We start from the raw sequence: 11,748 nt of genomic DNA on the forward strand, positions 1-11,748 counted from the left end.
TTAAGACGAGAGGGCGATCAAAAGATGAGCCATTAAGCCCAGCAATATAAAACGTTTCTTATTTAGCCCAACATATCAAAAATATTATTTCAACATGTAATCAATATAAAAATATTAATGAGCTATTATATATTTTTTTGTACTAAGTCTTTGAAATTCAGGTGTATTCTGTACTTACAACACATGCACAATTCAACCAGCCATATTTCAAGTTCTCAAAAGTTAGACATGGACAGCGCGACTTTCAAGACCCCAGACCCATTGTTTGTAAGCACACTTGCCGGCGGGATTGCACGGGTTAACCTCCGTCCCACCGCCGGAGAGGACCAGTAGGAGTTGCAAAACTCAGCTCTGCGGAGCATGCCGGGAGTTGTAGTCTGCGCCCATCCCCCACAGGTCTGATGGGTGTTGTGGGCCTCGGCCCCGTGGAGCATGCCGGGAGTTGTAGTCTGCGTCCATCCGCCTGCAGGTCTAATGGGCGTTGAGGGCCTCGGCATGTCGGGAGTTGTAGTCCGCGCCCGCCTGTGGCGGGGTCTGCGTATCATGGCCGTCCACTCCGTGCTCCCGCACTGTGCCGCTTGGCCCCAGAAAGTTTCAGTTCTGCCCAGCGGTGGACCCACGAGCGCGTAAGTGCCACCGGGAAACCGGCTGGACTCTGGGGGCGCACAAGCTGCTCTTGGCCCCAAGCGGAGAACTTCCCTCCGGACGCAGCTTATCACCTGTTGCCCTTTTCGTCCCCGCCCATCGCGGGTCTCCCACAGATCCCGGCCGAGCTTTCTCCCTTTCCCAGCGGACGTAGGGAGCACCTCGGGCCGGTGAAACGGACCCTGGAACCCAAGCTGCCTCTGGTGATAAGTTAGACCCCCAAACACCAGTTGTAAGACCCCTGATTGCCGTGGGGCAGCAAAGGAACCCACCTGTGGGGGTCTCATAGCAAGGCTGGGATGTTTTAGGCACAAGAAGACAGGTCTCCAGTTTATGTTTGCATCGTCCAACAGGCCGCTGACCTAAAAAGCGTAGTTCCTGGCTCAGCTGTGCCAGGACAGCCAGACCTTCACTTTGCGAGACTCCATTGATGTCCTGGGCTCTCCCCTCCTCCCGGAAAGGGACGGTTGGTTCGTCCCGGAACGTTCTCCGGTCACGGCCCATGCATGCTCTTTTTACCCACTGCCTTTGGGCCCAGGTGCATGGTCTCGAGATCGCCCCCAAGTGATCTTTCCGGAAACCCCTGTGGGTTTGTGGATTCTCTGGTGTGGCTACTCTGGACTTGGGCTGGAGTCTGTGCTACTGAGAACCTAGGCTGGGGAATGTTCAGGGCGGGCCGAATTTTATGATTTTCTTAAGTAAAGCATGTGTGGTTGACATATTAACCACGCGGCTGCCTGTTAATGCACATGTGCCCTTCGATGCCCCTTATCACTCTTCACAGTTCCTATTGGCTGCCCCCTCTGAAAAAAAGAAAAATAGAGCACTTAGTGAAACTGCCTAGGTTGGCCACAGCCTCTCTGCCCCTCTGCTCGTCTTACCACAGCAGTTTCCTTTGACAACAGAAATGGGTCAGGGGCTCTGAGGGCAGAGGATCAGGCCTTAATCAGCTCACTGCCCTCCTGCCACCTCCAGCCTGTGGTCTCTGTAGCAAGCTTAACTTCCTTGCCATCTGCCTAATGCGCTGCCAGGTGTTGCAGGGGGAAGAGCTGTCACGCTGAGGTTTTCTGCTTTCAGTGGCCCCCACTTTCTGAAGTGGGCCCGACCCCCTGTTCTGTGATAAGCCCTGTTCCTAAATTATTGAACTCTCTGTTCTAGTTGTGGGCCATTATTATCATCACCCTGGAAAGCAGAGGTGATTGATTGTCTCAGTGATGGGCCGTCACCTTTTTTGATTAAAAGGATCTGAACAGGCTCTTGCTTTAGGAAGTGGGATTTCTGCTTCATTTAGTTTTTAAGTTGTTTTGAGTATTTTATTAGGAAAATAGTTCTACAGAATCATTGTTAAGAATTGAATAATAAAACATACACCCACCTGTTAGATTCTACAATTAATATCTTACTCTGATGATTTTTGTAGTTCCTTGGATGGGCTGTGCTCCTTGTGGCTGATTCTGGGGCATCAGCATGGGTTCAGGAGCCACGCTTTTAGCCCGGTCCTTTTGGGGCAGGATGGCTCCCACAGATGTCTGTAGTGAGAGGAACCATTTAAAACATGTCAGGGAGGAAAAATTATCCTCTGCCCTTCAAGGTTCTTCTGGCTGGACTGATAATCAATTAACATGAGACCGATTAACAGGAGAAAAACAAAGTTTAATAGTATGTATACCGCCTGAACACACACGAGAGACCCGGGAATACTGAGTCACTCACCGAAACGGTGGAAGCCATCACCTTAAGTACCGCCTTCAGCTAAAGACAAAAGATGTTGGGGCGGAGGGCGAGTCTTGGGAAGTGACCAGGAAAAGCACAGTAAACAAGAGCAAGGTCGTTATGCAGATTAAGTCCCAGCCTTCCCCATTGACTGTAAAGGCAGGCCTGATTCCAAGAGGGAGAAACTCCCTTGCAAATGGAGATTTCCCTTACAAATGTAAATGTCCTTTTACTGACAGCAACTTCTAGGTTTTCAGAACTTTTCCCCGTCTGCTCTTTTTTAAAATTAAGTACCCTAAAGTAATCAGTATCCCGAAGAGGCGTATGTTGGAGTGGCAAGCTCTGCTTCCTTTCAAGAGCAAGACCAGAGCAGTTGGTGACTTTGACCTATGTTGGTCACCAAGACCGTGGGTTGCTGCCTCCAGAACACACAGTCCTCCCTAAAGGGGACAGGTTTGGCTGATGGGTAAACTTTTCTAGTGAGTCCAAGGATAACTTTGGTGACTCAAGACTAGAATGCCTTTAAACTTGAGGCAGAGGAAGCGTATTGTCTAGCTGTGGTCTCAAGGTGAAAATCACTGGTAGGAACTGAGTTTGGAGCCACATTCACTGGAGCAGCCCCAGGCAGCAGAGCAGGTAAGGTTCATTAACTGGTGTCTTGTAACGAGCCAGAAGCCACCCACGATGAGATGAGTGGAGTTTGGCCTTGTCATCATCCGCTGAGTGGCTGGATGTCATTGTCTTGCTCAAAAGATAAACAGTATTTTCTGCTTGTAATCTCAGTGCCAGTTTTGTGTTTTAAAGGTCTCGACTGGGTTAAGAGCCCTTGTTTAAACAACTAAGTAAACCTGTAGGATGGGTATTGAAAAATATACCATGGGTCTGTGTTTATCGCCATTTTTAGATGTGTCACTGTACTGTCCCCATATTAAGAGCTTCAGCTTCAGAGCACGTGGGCTCCGCAGCCTTTAGAAGATGACGATGGCAGAGCCGTGCTTAGTTGAGCAGGATGGTTTTAGTGACCATCATTGGTCCTTTCAGTTCATGCAGGCCTCTGTGGCATTTGAAAGACATCAAGCGCCTGTTTCTAGTTGGGCCAGATCCTGTTTTCAGGGACGAGGATGTGTACATCAGTGTGGTTCTCAGGACAGACTTAAGGAGAACCTGTGGTCTGGTTATGATGCTGTGGTGCTGTGGCACTGGCCCTGTGGCCGATTCAGGGGCCCAGGGGCAGGTCTGGCCAACCACCTCAGGAGCCCGGGGTACTGCACCCCCGGCCTGGGGCAGGAAACTATTAGGGAAACCCTTGCAATTTAGAAGAAAAGCCTGAAGAGGAAAAAAGGTTCCAAGCCAGTCATTGGCATGCAGAGGGCCAGGCCCAGAGAATCCCTGTGAGAGGTCCACGGTGGGCTCAACAGGGAGCTGGGAGGGGTTTCCTCAAGTCGAATCCACAGCCCCAGGTGCTTTTCCCAGGACTTCTGCGGCTCTGGTCAGGAGCTGGGAGGGGACACTTAACAGCTTCAGCCAAAGTTAGCCACTGAGTAGTCAATTCTTCTCTTTCCCCACCTCCTCCACGGAAGGGAGTAAAGGGTAACCTCCCTACGTTGCACCAAAACAAAAACAGCAGAAACCCGCACGAGGTAGGAAGAGGTCAGATAACTTCCCGGCGACAGATCTGCTAACACTGCCTGAAAATAGTGTGGTGAGCTAAACACACCAGGGGTCTCACCCAGTCCTGGCCTGAGCTGTATGCATTATTCGTCGCATAGGTCACGCAGTAGGTAATGTAAGTTTCACATGGCTAGTCTGATTCCAGATCTGAATAGGGTCCAGATCCGCAGTACTCGACTACAATTGACAACAGAGAAGACCGTTTTCTTGCCTCTCACCACCATTCCTACTTCGGAGCCATCCTGGGCTCGCTTGCCCCTCCCGAATGCCAACATAGCCCTGCCCCCTGCTGTTTTTGTACCCCAAGGAGCACAGCAGAAATCAGATCCAGCGATGCCCCCCCAATGGAGGAAGGAAAGGGCCTTGGGGAGGCCTGTGTGGGTCGGGGGTTGGTGGTAGTGGCTGTGGTCGTCCTTGTCCTGGGGTGAAGGAGGCTTCTGGGAAAGAGGCTTCAGGGTCAGAGCTGTGGCACACACTCCTGTAGACACACTTAATGCTTCCAGTCCATAAATTACATTATTCCATTCATTCTTGGAGTAATAACTATAATATTTCTACAATAATGATGATATAATGTCTGCAATTACAACTTGATTTTTAAAATGCATTATTTTAGTTGACATGAAAGTAATTTATGCTCAGTAAAGGAAAATTGAAAAATCAGAGAAATAGAATTTTTTGAACGTTTACACATTTCCCATCATTGAAGGATAATTATTATTATTTACATGTTGGTACATTTCTAGTACATTTCTATGCCTAAAGTTTAATTTGATTTGTGGAGCAACAGTCAGTGTGTTTGGTTTTATCTCGTTCGTTCATTCGTTCATTCATTCATTCATTCATTCATTCAACAAGTAATTTATTGAGAGCCCTCCATATGTCAGAACTGTGCTAGGTGCCAGGGAAATAATGAATAAATAATGAATAGCAGTGGAGTTTAAAGTTTGAAGTCAAAATACAAATTAAACAAGAAATTACCACATGGGCGAATGGCCACAAAAGAAAGGAGAGCCTCCTGCAGTGGGGGCTTAGAATCTTGAGCAGAGTACAGTTTGGCACCTTGAGTTTTCATCAAAGTGCTTGTCAGGCCTCAGGTGATCCCTTATTTGTCTATAAGCTCATTGGGGTGTATGCTGTCTGCTTCTCTCTGCTAGATGTGAGTTCCTTGAAAGCCAGGGCTCCTCCAGCCTTGTCTACAGTGGTAGCCCCAGCTCCTGGGTCAGGCCTGCCTCTCAATAGTGGTGCCCAACAAATAAATACCTCTTGGTTGGCAAGCGATTTGTGAACACATACAGAATACAGGTTCTTTCCCGAGGCCGCGTTTAGTGGTGCAGCACAGTCTATCAGATTCAGTTCGTAATTCATCATTAGCTGGACTGAGCCCTGGAGCTGCGGGTTGTGAGCGCTGCAAGTCCCCCCACCTGCATGGGGTTTGCTCTGTTTGGGGGCAGGAGTGATGGATGCATCAGCTCAGTTCTCGCTTGTTTGCGCAGCTGCTATGGAAGCTGCCCAGATTTTCACACATGCCGTCACCTCCTGGATGTTTTCTCAGGGCTTTGCAATAGCACTGCAGCCCCCAATACAGGCGTATAGCTCCTCCCAGAATCAACTGCCCACCTTCCTTAAAAACAGAACAGCTCCCCCAGGCCCAGAAGCAGCACCTCACATTCACAGGTCCCTCTTGACCCTGCCCTCCTGGCTCAGTGGGCTCGAAGTGGAGCTGGTTTCGTGTGTGGTTTCGTGCGAGTGACCGAGAAACCTGAAATTTTCGGTGAGAAATAGGCCAAAAAAAAGATTCAAAGAAATGATGTCAAGGACTCAAGTCTGCATTGTCTTTAAGAAAGATGATTGCAAGCAAGCAGGAGTATTTGGGACAGATGACCCAGGCATGCATGTGGTCAACATTTTAATTACAGGTCTGAGGGGTTGGGTCACCTAATGAGCCTTTGCGCACACGTGCTGACAGGTCTGCCTCTGAGCTGGCCTCTGACAGACTCCTGACCCTCTCCCGGGAACCTTCCTAAAGCTCTGCTGAGGGCAGCCCGCCTGCCCACCACCCGTTTCAGCACCGAGCCAGCAGGACCGCAGGCTTTCAGAGATGTGGGGATCAGCCCACCCCGCTTTTGTAGGTGGTAAGTAGATAGATGCTGTTGGGTGTCGAACCAGGCCAAGGCAGTGACTTCTTCCAGAAAGACTTTCTGCCTTTGACTGATTGGAACTGTCCTTAACATCCTTTCTTGGTCTGGGTGGAATTTACAACTGGGATCCTCCGTCTGGTTTGGGAGTGGACGGGGCCCAGCTGTCCGGTGCCGTCTCTGGTCTGTTCTTAGCTGCTGTGTTGGGAGCAGGTGTGACATTTTGTTGAAGGCGGGCAGGGTTGTTTTCCATGCCCAAACCTCCTCCTCCCCTCTGACCTCTCCTTCCTTATGCAGCTTACTCAGAGGCTGTATTGCTCCTGCAGAGCCAGTTATATTAGTCATTTACACCATAGTGTAAATAAGCTTACATGAGTTGGTCTTTGCATCTCAATTTGGGACTAAACTGTTGTGTCTTGTTTAAGGCATGCGGAGCTTCTGGGCAGGGATGCGGAGGTTGGGGGAGATCCTTTACCTCTAACGTAATACCTAGGCCGTTCCTGGGTATTCAAGCAGTAGTCCCAGGAAATTAATAAGAATTTTTAAAAAATGCATTTAGTTCCTTTTCCTCTTTCAGAAGATGGGATGTTTTCAGACATCCCGGATAAGTTTAAACATAATTTTGAATTGTTGGCAAGAGAACCCAGTGTTCTCCCAAATTTTATAAAGTTTATTTCTGTGGTAATTGAAAGAGCTTGCCGGAGACCGTGATGACGGATTTTACTCGTCATGCAACAAGGACCCTGGGTTCATGGCGGTAACTTGTACTTCGGGGGCCTTGCGAGGTATGGGTGACCTGCAGTCCTTTGCCCAGTTCTGCAGCAGCCGTGGCGGGGTGGACAGAAGCTCCCTCTGAGTGCCTCCCGAGTTGGGAGAGCCGTTTGCTGATGGGTTGCAGAGGTCAGCTTAGGGTGGTTCGCGCTAGAAGTCGGTGATCCCTGTGAGACAGCAGGAAATACTTTTGGTCTTTGTCCCTGGTTGCTGGCAGGGAGCTAAAACCCTTGGAATTTCCTGATAGGAGCGTCTTTTGTCATTCCTGACAAACCCCTTTGAACCAGACCAGAGTTTATGCTAATGAGTGGCTCTTGGCAGAGGTCCCCTGGATACCTTCAAGGTGGGGGCTGGTTGCCAGAGGAACCAGCTGGAGATTAGAGGGTAGGAACTTGAAAAGGCCACAGCCCCAGACCTCTGGGTAGTTGGGGGGGTGGGGGGGATGACGCTGAAGGTGCAGTTAATCTCCATGGCCGGTGATGTCATCAGGCATGCCTGTGAGCTGAGACCTCATGAAACCCTTAAACTAGGGGGGTCAGAGGAACTTCTGGTTTGGTGAACACATCGGGGTGCTGGGAGGTGGGGAGCCCCGAGGGCTTGGCAGCTCTATTCACCTCCCAACCGGCTTCTCACTCTCTCTCTTTCATGTGGTGTTCCTGAATGGTATCCTTTAAAATAAACAATAAAAAAAATATAAAACAAAACAAACCATTAATGGCATAATATTTCCTAAGTTTTGTGAGGCATTCTAGCATATTATCAAACCTGAGGAGGGGCTCATGTTTATAGCCAGTTGGTCAGAAGTGCAGGCAGCAGCCCGGAACTTACCACTAGTGTCTGAAGCCCGGCAGCCTGTGGACTGAGCCCTCAACCTGTGGGATCTGCATTAACCCCAGGAGATTAGTGTCAGAATTGAACCGAACAGTAGGACACACAGTTGGTGTCAGAACTAGTTACCGGTGTGGGAAAAAGCCACACATTTGGTTCAGAAGTGTTTAAAATATATATATGTTTTGCCCCGCAACCAAAGGGCAAGGTTATTTGAAGACACAAGAAGTTGACCATGGTGTGGCAAGAGACAGTCCCCCATCTGCGTCTTTTATTGGTTAGTAATGACTTTAGACGGAGGAAACGGGAGGGCACCATGCTAAGAGTTATCCTTTCCTAGTCCGTGAACACGGCATCCCGATGGTGACCATGCTCTTCCCAGGAAGCTGATTCACTTCCTGAAACGCTGTGAGGTGGCGACCACAGCCGTGGTGGGAAGCCCAGTGTGACCTACAGGCCCCGTGGCCAGTTTCCTTGGGCTCAGTCCCTTGGTGGTGACGCAGGCTCTTTGGAAAAGCAGCTTGTGTAGTCAGCAGTTGGCACAGCTCACCCCGTGACCCGGGAACTTGGCATCGGCTGCGTGCACTCCTCGGGTCAGGTGGAGAAGGCCTCCTGGGCTCAGGCCGACACAGGGCAGCTTCGCCGAAGCGCCAGAAGTCTTGAAGGGACGTGCTTCTGTGTGCGTGCAGGCTCATCATGCCCAGATGCTGCTTTGGTCTGCAAATGTTGTTTCTCCCATGCCAGGCTCCAAAGAAGGCTGGTTTCTAGGAAATCCAGCTGGTTGTATATTTTCATGCGTTGTCCCGGCCAGAGTCTGGATAAGTCAACTCAGAATCTGTTGTCATCACTTCCAAGCTCCGCCCTCTCCCATGTGTGCAAGTCTTACCTAGTGTAAGCAAACACGGAGACCCAGTAGGCTTCCTTGGAGGACTCATGTGGTATGAGTCTTCTTCCTCCAAGATTAGTGCTCTCAGAAGCTACAACACTTAATAAACTCTGGTCTGGTTCAGAGGGGTTTGTTAGGAATGACAAAAGACTGCTCCTGTCAGGAAATTCCAAAGGTTGACAACATTCAGAAAAGAGGAACACAAGAAACTGGCCTTACCACCCTCGGCCCCACGCCCTTCCTCCTTGGGTCTCGGGAGACCTCCTGTTCATATTTCAGGCCCGGCGACTCATTGCCATCACAGAGTATCTGCCCCCCTCTCTCTTCCCCAGGCAGAATTAATTTTCCCTCCCTCAGGGCTCACTGCATCTTTTCAGAATTCATCACAGTGCCGCTGTTTTCGTTGAGATATAATTTATAGGATGAGATATAATTTATATATTTTGACAAATATATGTTCATTGGATATATACAGTCACGTAACCACCACCACAATCAAGACAGAAAAGAATTGCCCACCCCCCAAAAAATTTCTGCATACTCTTTTGTAGTCAAAGCCTCCCTTCACCCCCAGTCCCTGGGAACCACTGATCTGATTTCTCCCCAATGCTTTGCCTTTGCAAGAATATGAGATGGGATCATAAAGTATGTAGCCTTTTCAGTCTGGCTTCGTTCACTCAGCATACAGCACTTGTGTGTATCTGTGGTTCGTGCCTTTTCATGGCTGAGTGCCCATAACTTTTTATCTCTGCGTGGGTCTCATCCACCATCTCCTGATACCTGGATATTTTTTCTGTCTTTCTCCTTGATGCACAGCCGAGCTCCTCCAGGCTTGGACTGTGCCTTGCAGGACTCTGCATCCCCAGTCCACACATAGTAGGCACTTGACAGAGTGTGGTGCCAGGGCAGCTGCGCACTAACGGTGCTGGTCCATGATCCTCTACCTCTCCAGGAGGGGCGACATGTCTCTGGGCAGCAGAGCTCCTGCAGAAGTCTGGCCGCGCCTGGGCTTCAGCTCTCTAGGGCCCTGGTTGGTCCCTGCCCAGGCTCTGTGTTCAGCAGGCGACCTGGAGAAATGCCCAAGGCTGGGCAGGCTGGCTGGTAAACCACTTCCACCCTCAGTTTGGTGTCTGATGGGCAGGGTACCAGCCCTTGCTGTGGGGGCTTTGGAGGGGTCTCCGTGGACCCCTGACTCTCTGGGGCTCTGCGCCATGAATTACTGAGAGTGGGTACAGGTATGCACCTGTCTCGTTCCTCCTGGGCCAGAGAAGCCCTCTTTGGGTCTTGTCTTCACTGAGTCACAGCTGCCCTGGCTCATTAGTTAAAAATAGGCCTGGGCACACCCACCCTCCAGCAGGCCCTCGTCCCCTCAGGCTGACATTGGAATGCTCATGCAAGTATCTGGAGGAGCTCCAGGCCGGGGACCGGTTCTCTTCCATGGTCTTCTTGCCTTGACGCCTGGAACAGTCGGGAGAAGATGGGGGTGGGAGCATGAGGGCCAAAGCACGTTAGAAACACTCAGGGTGGCGGCCCATTGTCTGGGAGATGCTGGAGTTCTGGGGTGGTTCCTAGAAGCCGGGGGAAGTGGGTGGTCATTTACTGTGGTGACAGTGACTCAGTCGAAAATCCAGAGTTTGAAATCAGGCTGACCAGGGTACAGTTCACAATTCTACTCCTTGCTGGTCAGTGGCCTTAGACAAGTTACGTGACTTCTCCGAACGCCAGTTTCTGCTTTGTACGTTACCTATCCCACTAGGATTGTTGAGAAGTGAAAACAATCACGGTAAAGCACCTCCCAGGGACACACAGTAGGCCCTCCGTTAGTGGTGGCTGCTACTCTGGCCTCCTCTCGACCTGCCACCCGCTTTGCCAGCAAACACTATAACCAATGGGCATCTAAGGAAAGAATTAGAGCTTCTAAAAGAAGGACACAGTAGTGTCCAAATGCCTGTCCAGGCCTCTCTCCAGTGCGCTCACATCTCCCCATCTGTGTTGGTTTTCGGCCACTACTGTGTCCTTAAATCACTTCAGCAGCCACCCAAGTGGGGCTGGTAACTCAGGACTCACCAGCCACAAGAGGACAGTAACCGAGCTTAAAATAGATGTGTCCCTTGACTGGTTCCGAGGGCTGCGCAGTCCCCTGATGGCGGGCCTGGCGTGTCCCCCTCACCCCCGCCCCCGCCCCGCCCCCACACCCAGGCAGAGCTGGACTCTGGGCAGCGGGAGCCGCAGACCTCCGCCGGAGGGGAGCCGGGTCTCCACGAGGCAAGCCAGGCTTTCCTTGGTCTGGGAGCCCTGAGGGTACGTGTCCTTAGCCTCTCTCCCACCGCTCCCGGCCAGAGGTCACTGGCCAGAGGTCACTGACCAGCTGTCGGAGAAAGCAGACCCGGGGAGGCTGTGTGGCCGGGCGTGGGGAGATGGGGCTGGTGCTAGCGGGCACCTGAGGCCTAGCTTTGCAGGCCAGGGATGGGGGCTGGACTAGTTCTGGCCTCGGGGCGTGTGGAGTCCCCAGAAGCGTCTTCAGCAGTGGAAAGTGATGCAGTGCTGTCTACGAGGGCGAGTGGGAGGGGACCCACAGAGACAGGCCATGCTGTTTGGCTGGCCTTGTTTCTTTTTAAGGCCCAAACCAGGTCATCGTGTCTGAATAGAAGCGTGTCAGAAGCCAACTAGGGAGTGCCCACAGAGCAAGGCCCACACAGAAGGGTCAAGCCCTGCCCGTCACAGGAAAAGGCCCAGACAGGGCGACTCTGCCCAGAGCAGCATTCCCCTCCTGTCTTCAAGTTATGTCTGTGACTGTGACTGCTCCCTCCATTGCTGCCTCCTCCCCCATGCAGGTGCCACCATGGAGTCTGACTTCTGACCGGCCCCAGGTAGGAGGCGCACAGCCAAGACCGCAGCCCGCAGCCTGCAGCCCGTCGCCATGGCTGCCACCAGCGGGGAGGGCCAGCTCCAGAGGATCATCCGCGATTTGCAAGGTACGGCCGGGCTGCACGGCGGGCCAGGCTTGTGTCAAGGGAGCTGGGACTGTGCTCTTGCTGTTGCCAGTTGAAATTGAGCCCGTTCATCTGTGTTCACCCCTGGAGTAATCGGAGCCAT

At 51.3% G+C, this 11,748-nt stretch overlaps 1 protein-coding gene across 1 annotated transcript in view; it reads left to right on the forward strand.

Annotated features, from left to right (window-relative positions):
- Positions 1–448: 448 nt before the first annotated feature.
- Positions 449–11,748, forward strand: part of FYCO1 (FYVE and coiled-coil domain containing 1) — an 87,631-nt gene continuing 76,331 nt past the window's right edge. The window contains exons 1-2 of the mRNA XM_023529021.1: positions 449–626; positions 11,487–11,627. Coding sequence (XP_023384789.1) covers positions 11,573–11,627 — 55 coding nt within the window. The 5' untranslated portion in view covers positions 449–626; positions 11,487–11,572. The remainder of the gene's footprint in view (positions 627–11,486; positions 11,628–11,748) is intronic.

The sequence above is a fragment of the Pteropus vampyrus genome, unplaced genomic scaffold (assembly GCF_000151845.1).
Source record: "Pteropus vampyrus isolate Shadow unplaced genomic scaffold, Pvam_2.0 Scaffold35, whole genome shotgun sequence".
Lineage (NCBI taxonomy): Eukaryota > Metazoa > Chordata > Mammalia > Chiroptera > Pteropodidae > Pteropus > Pteropus vampyrus.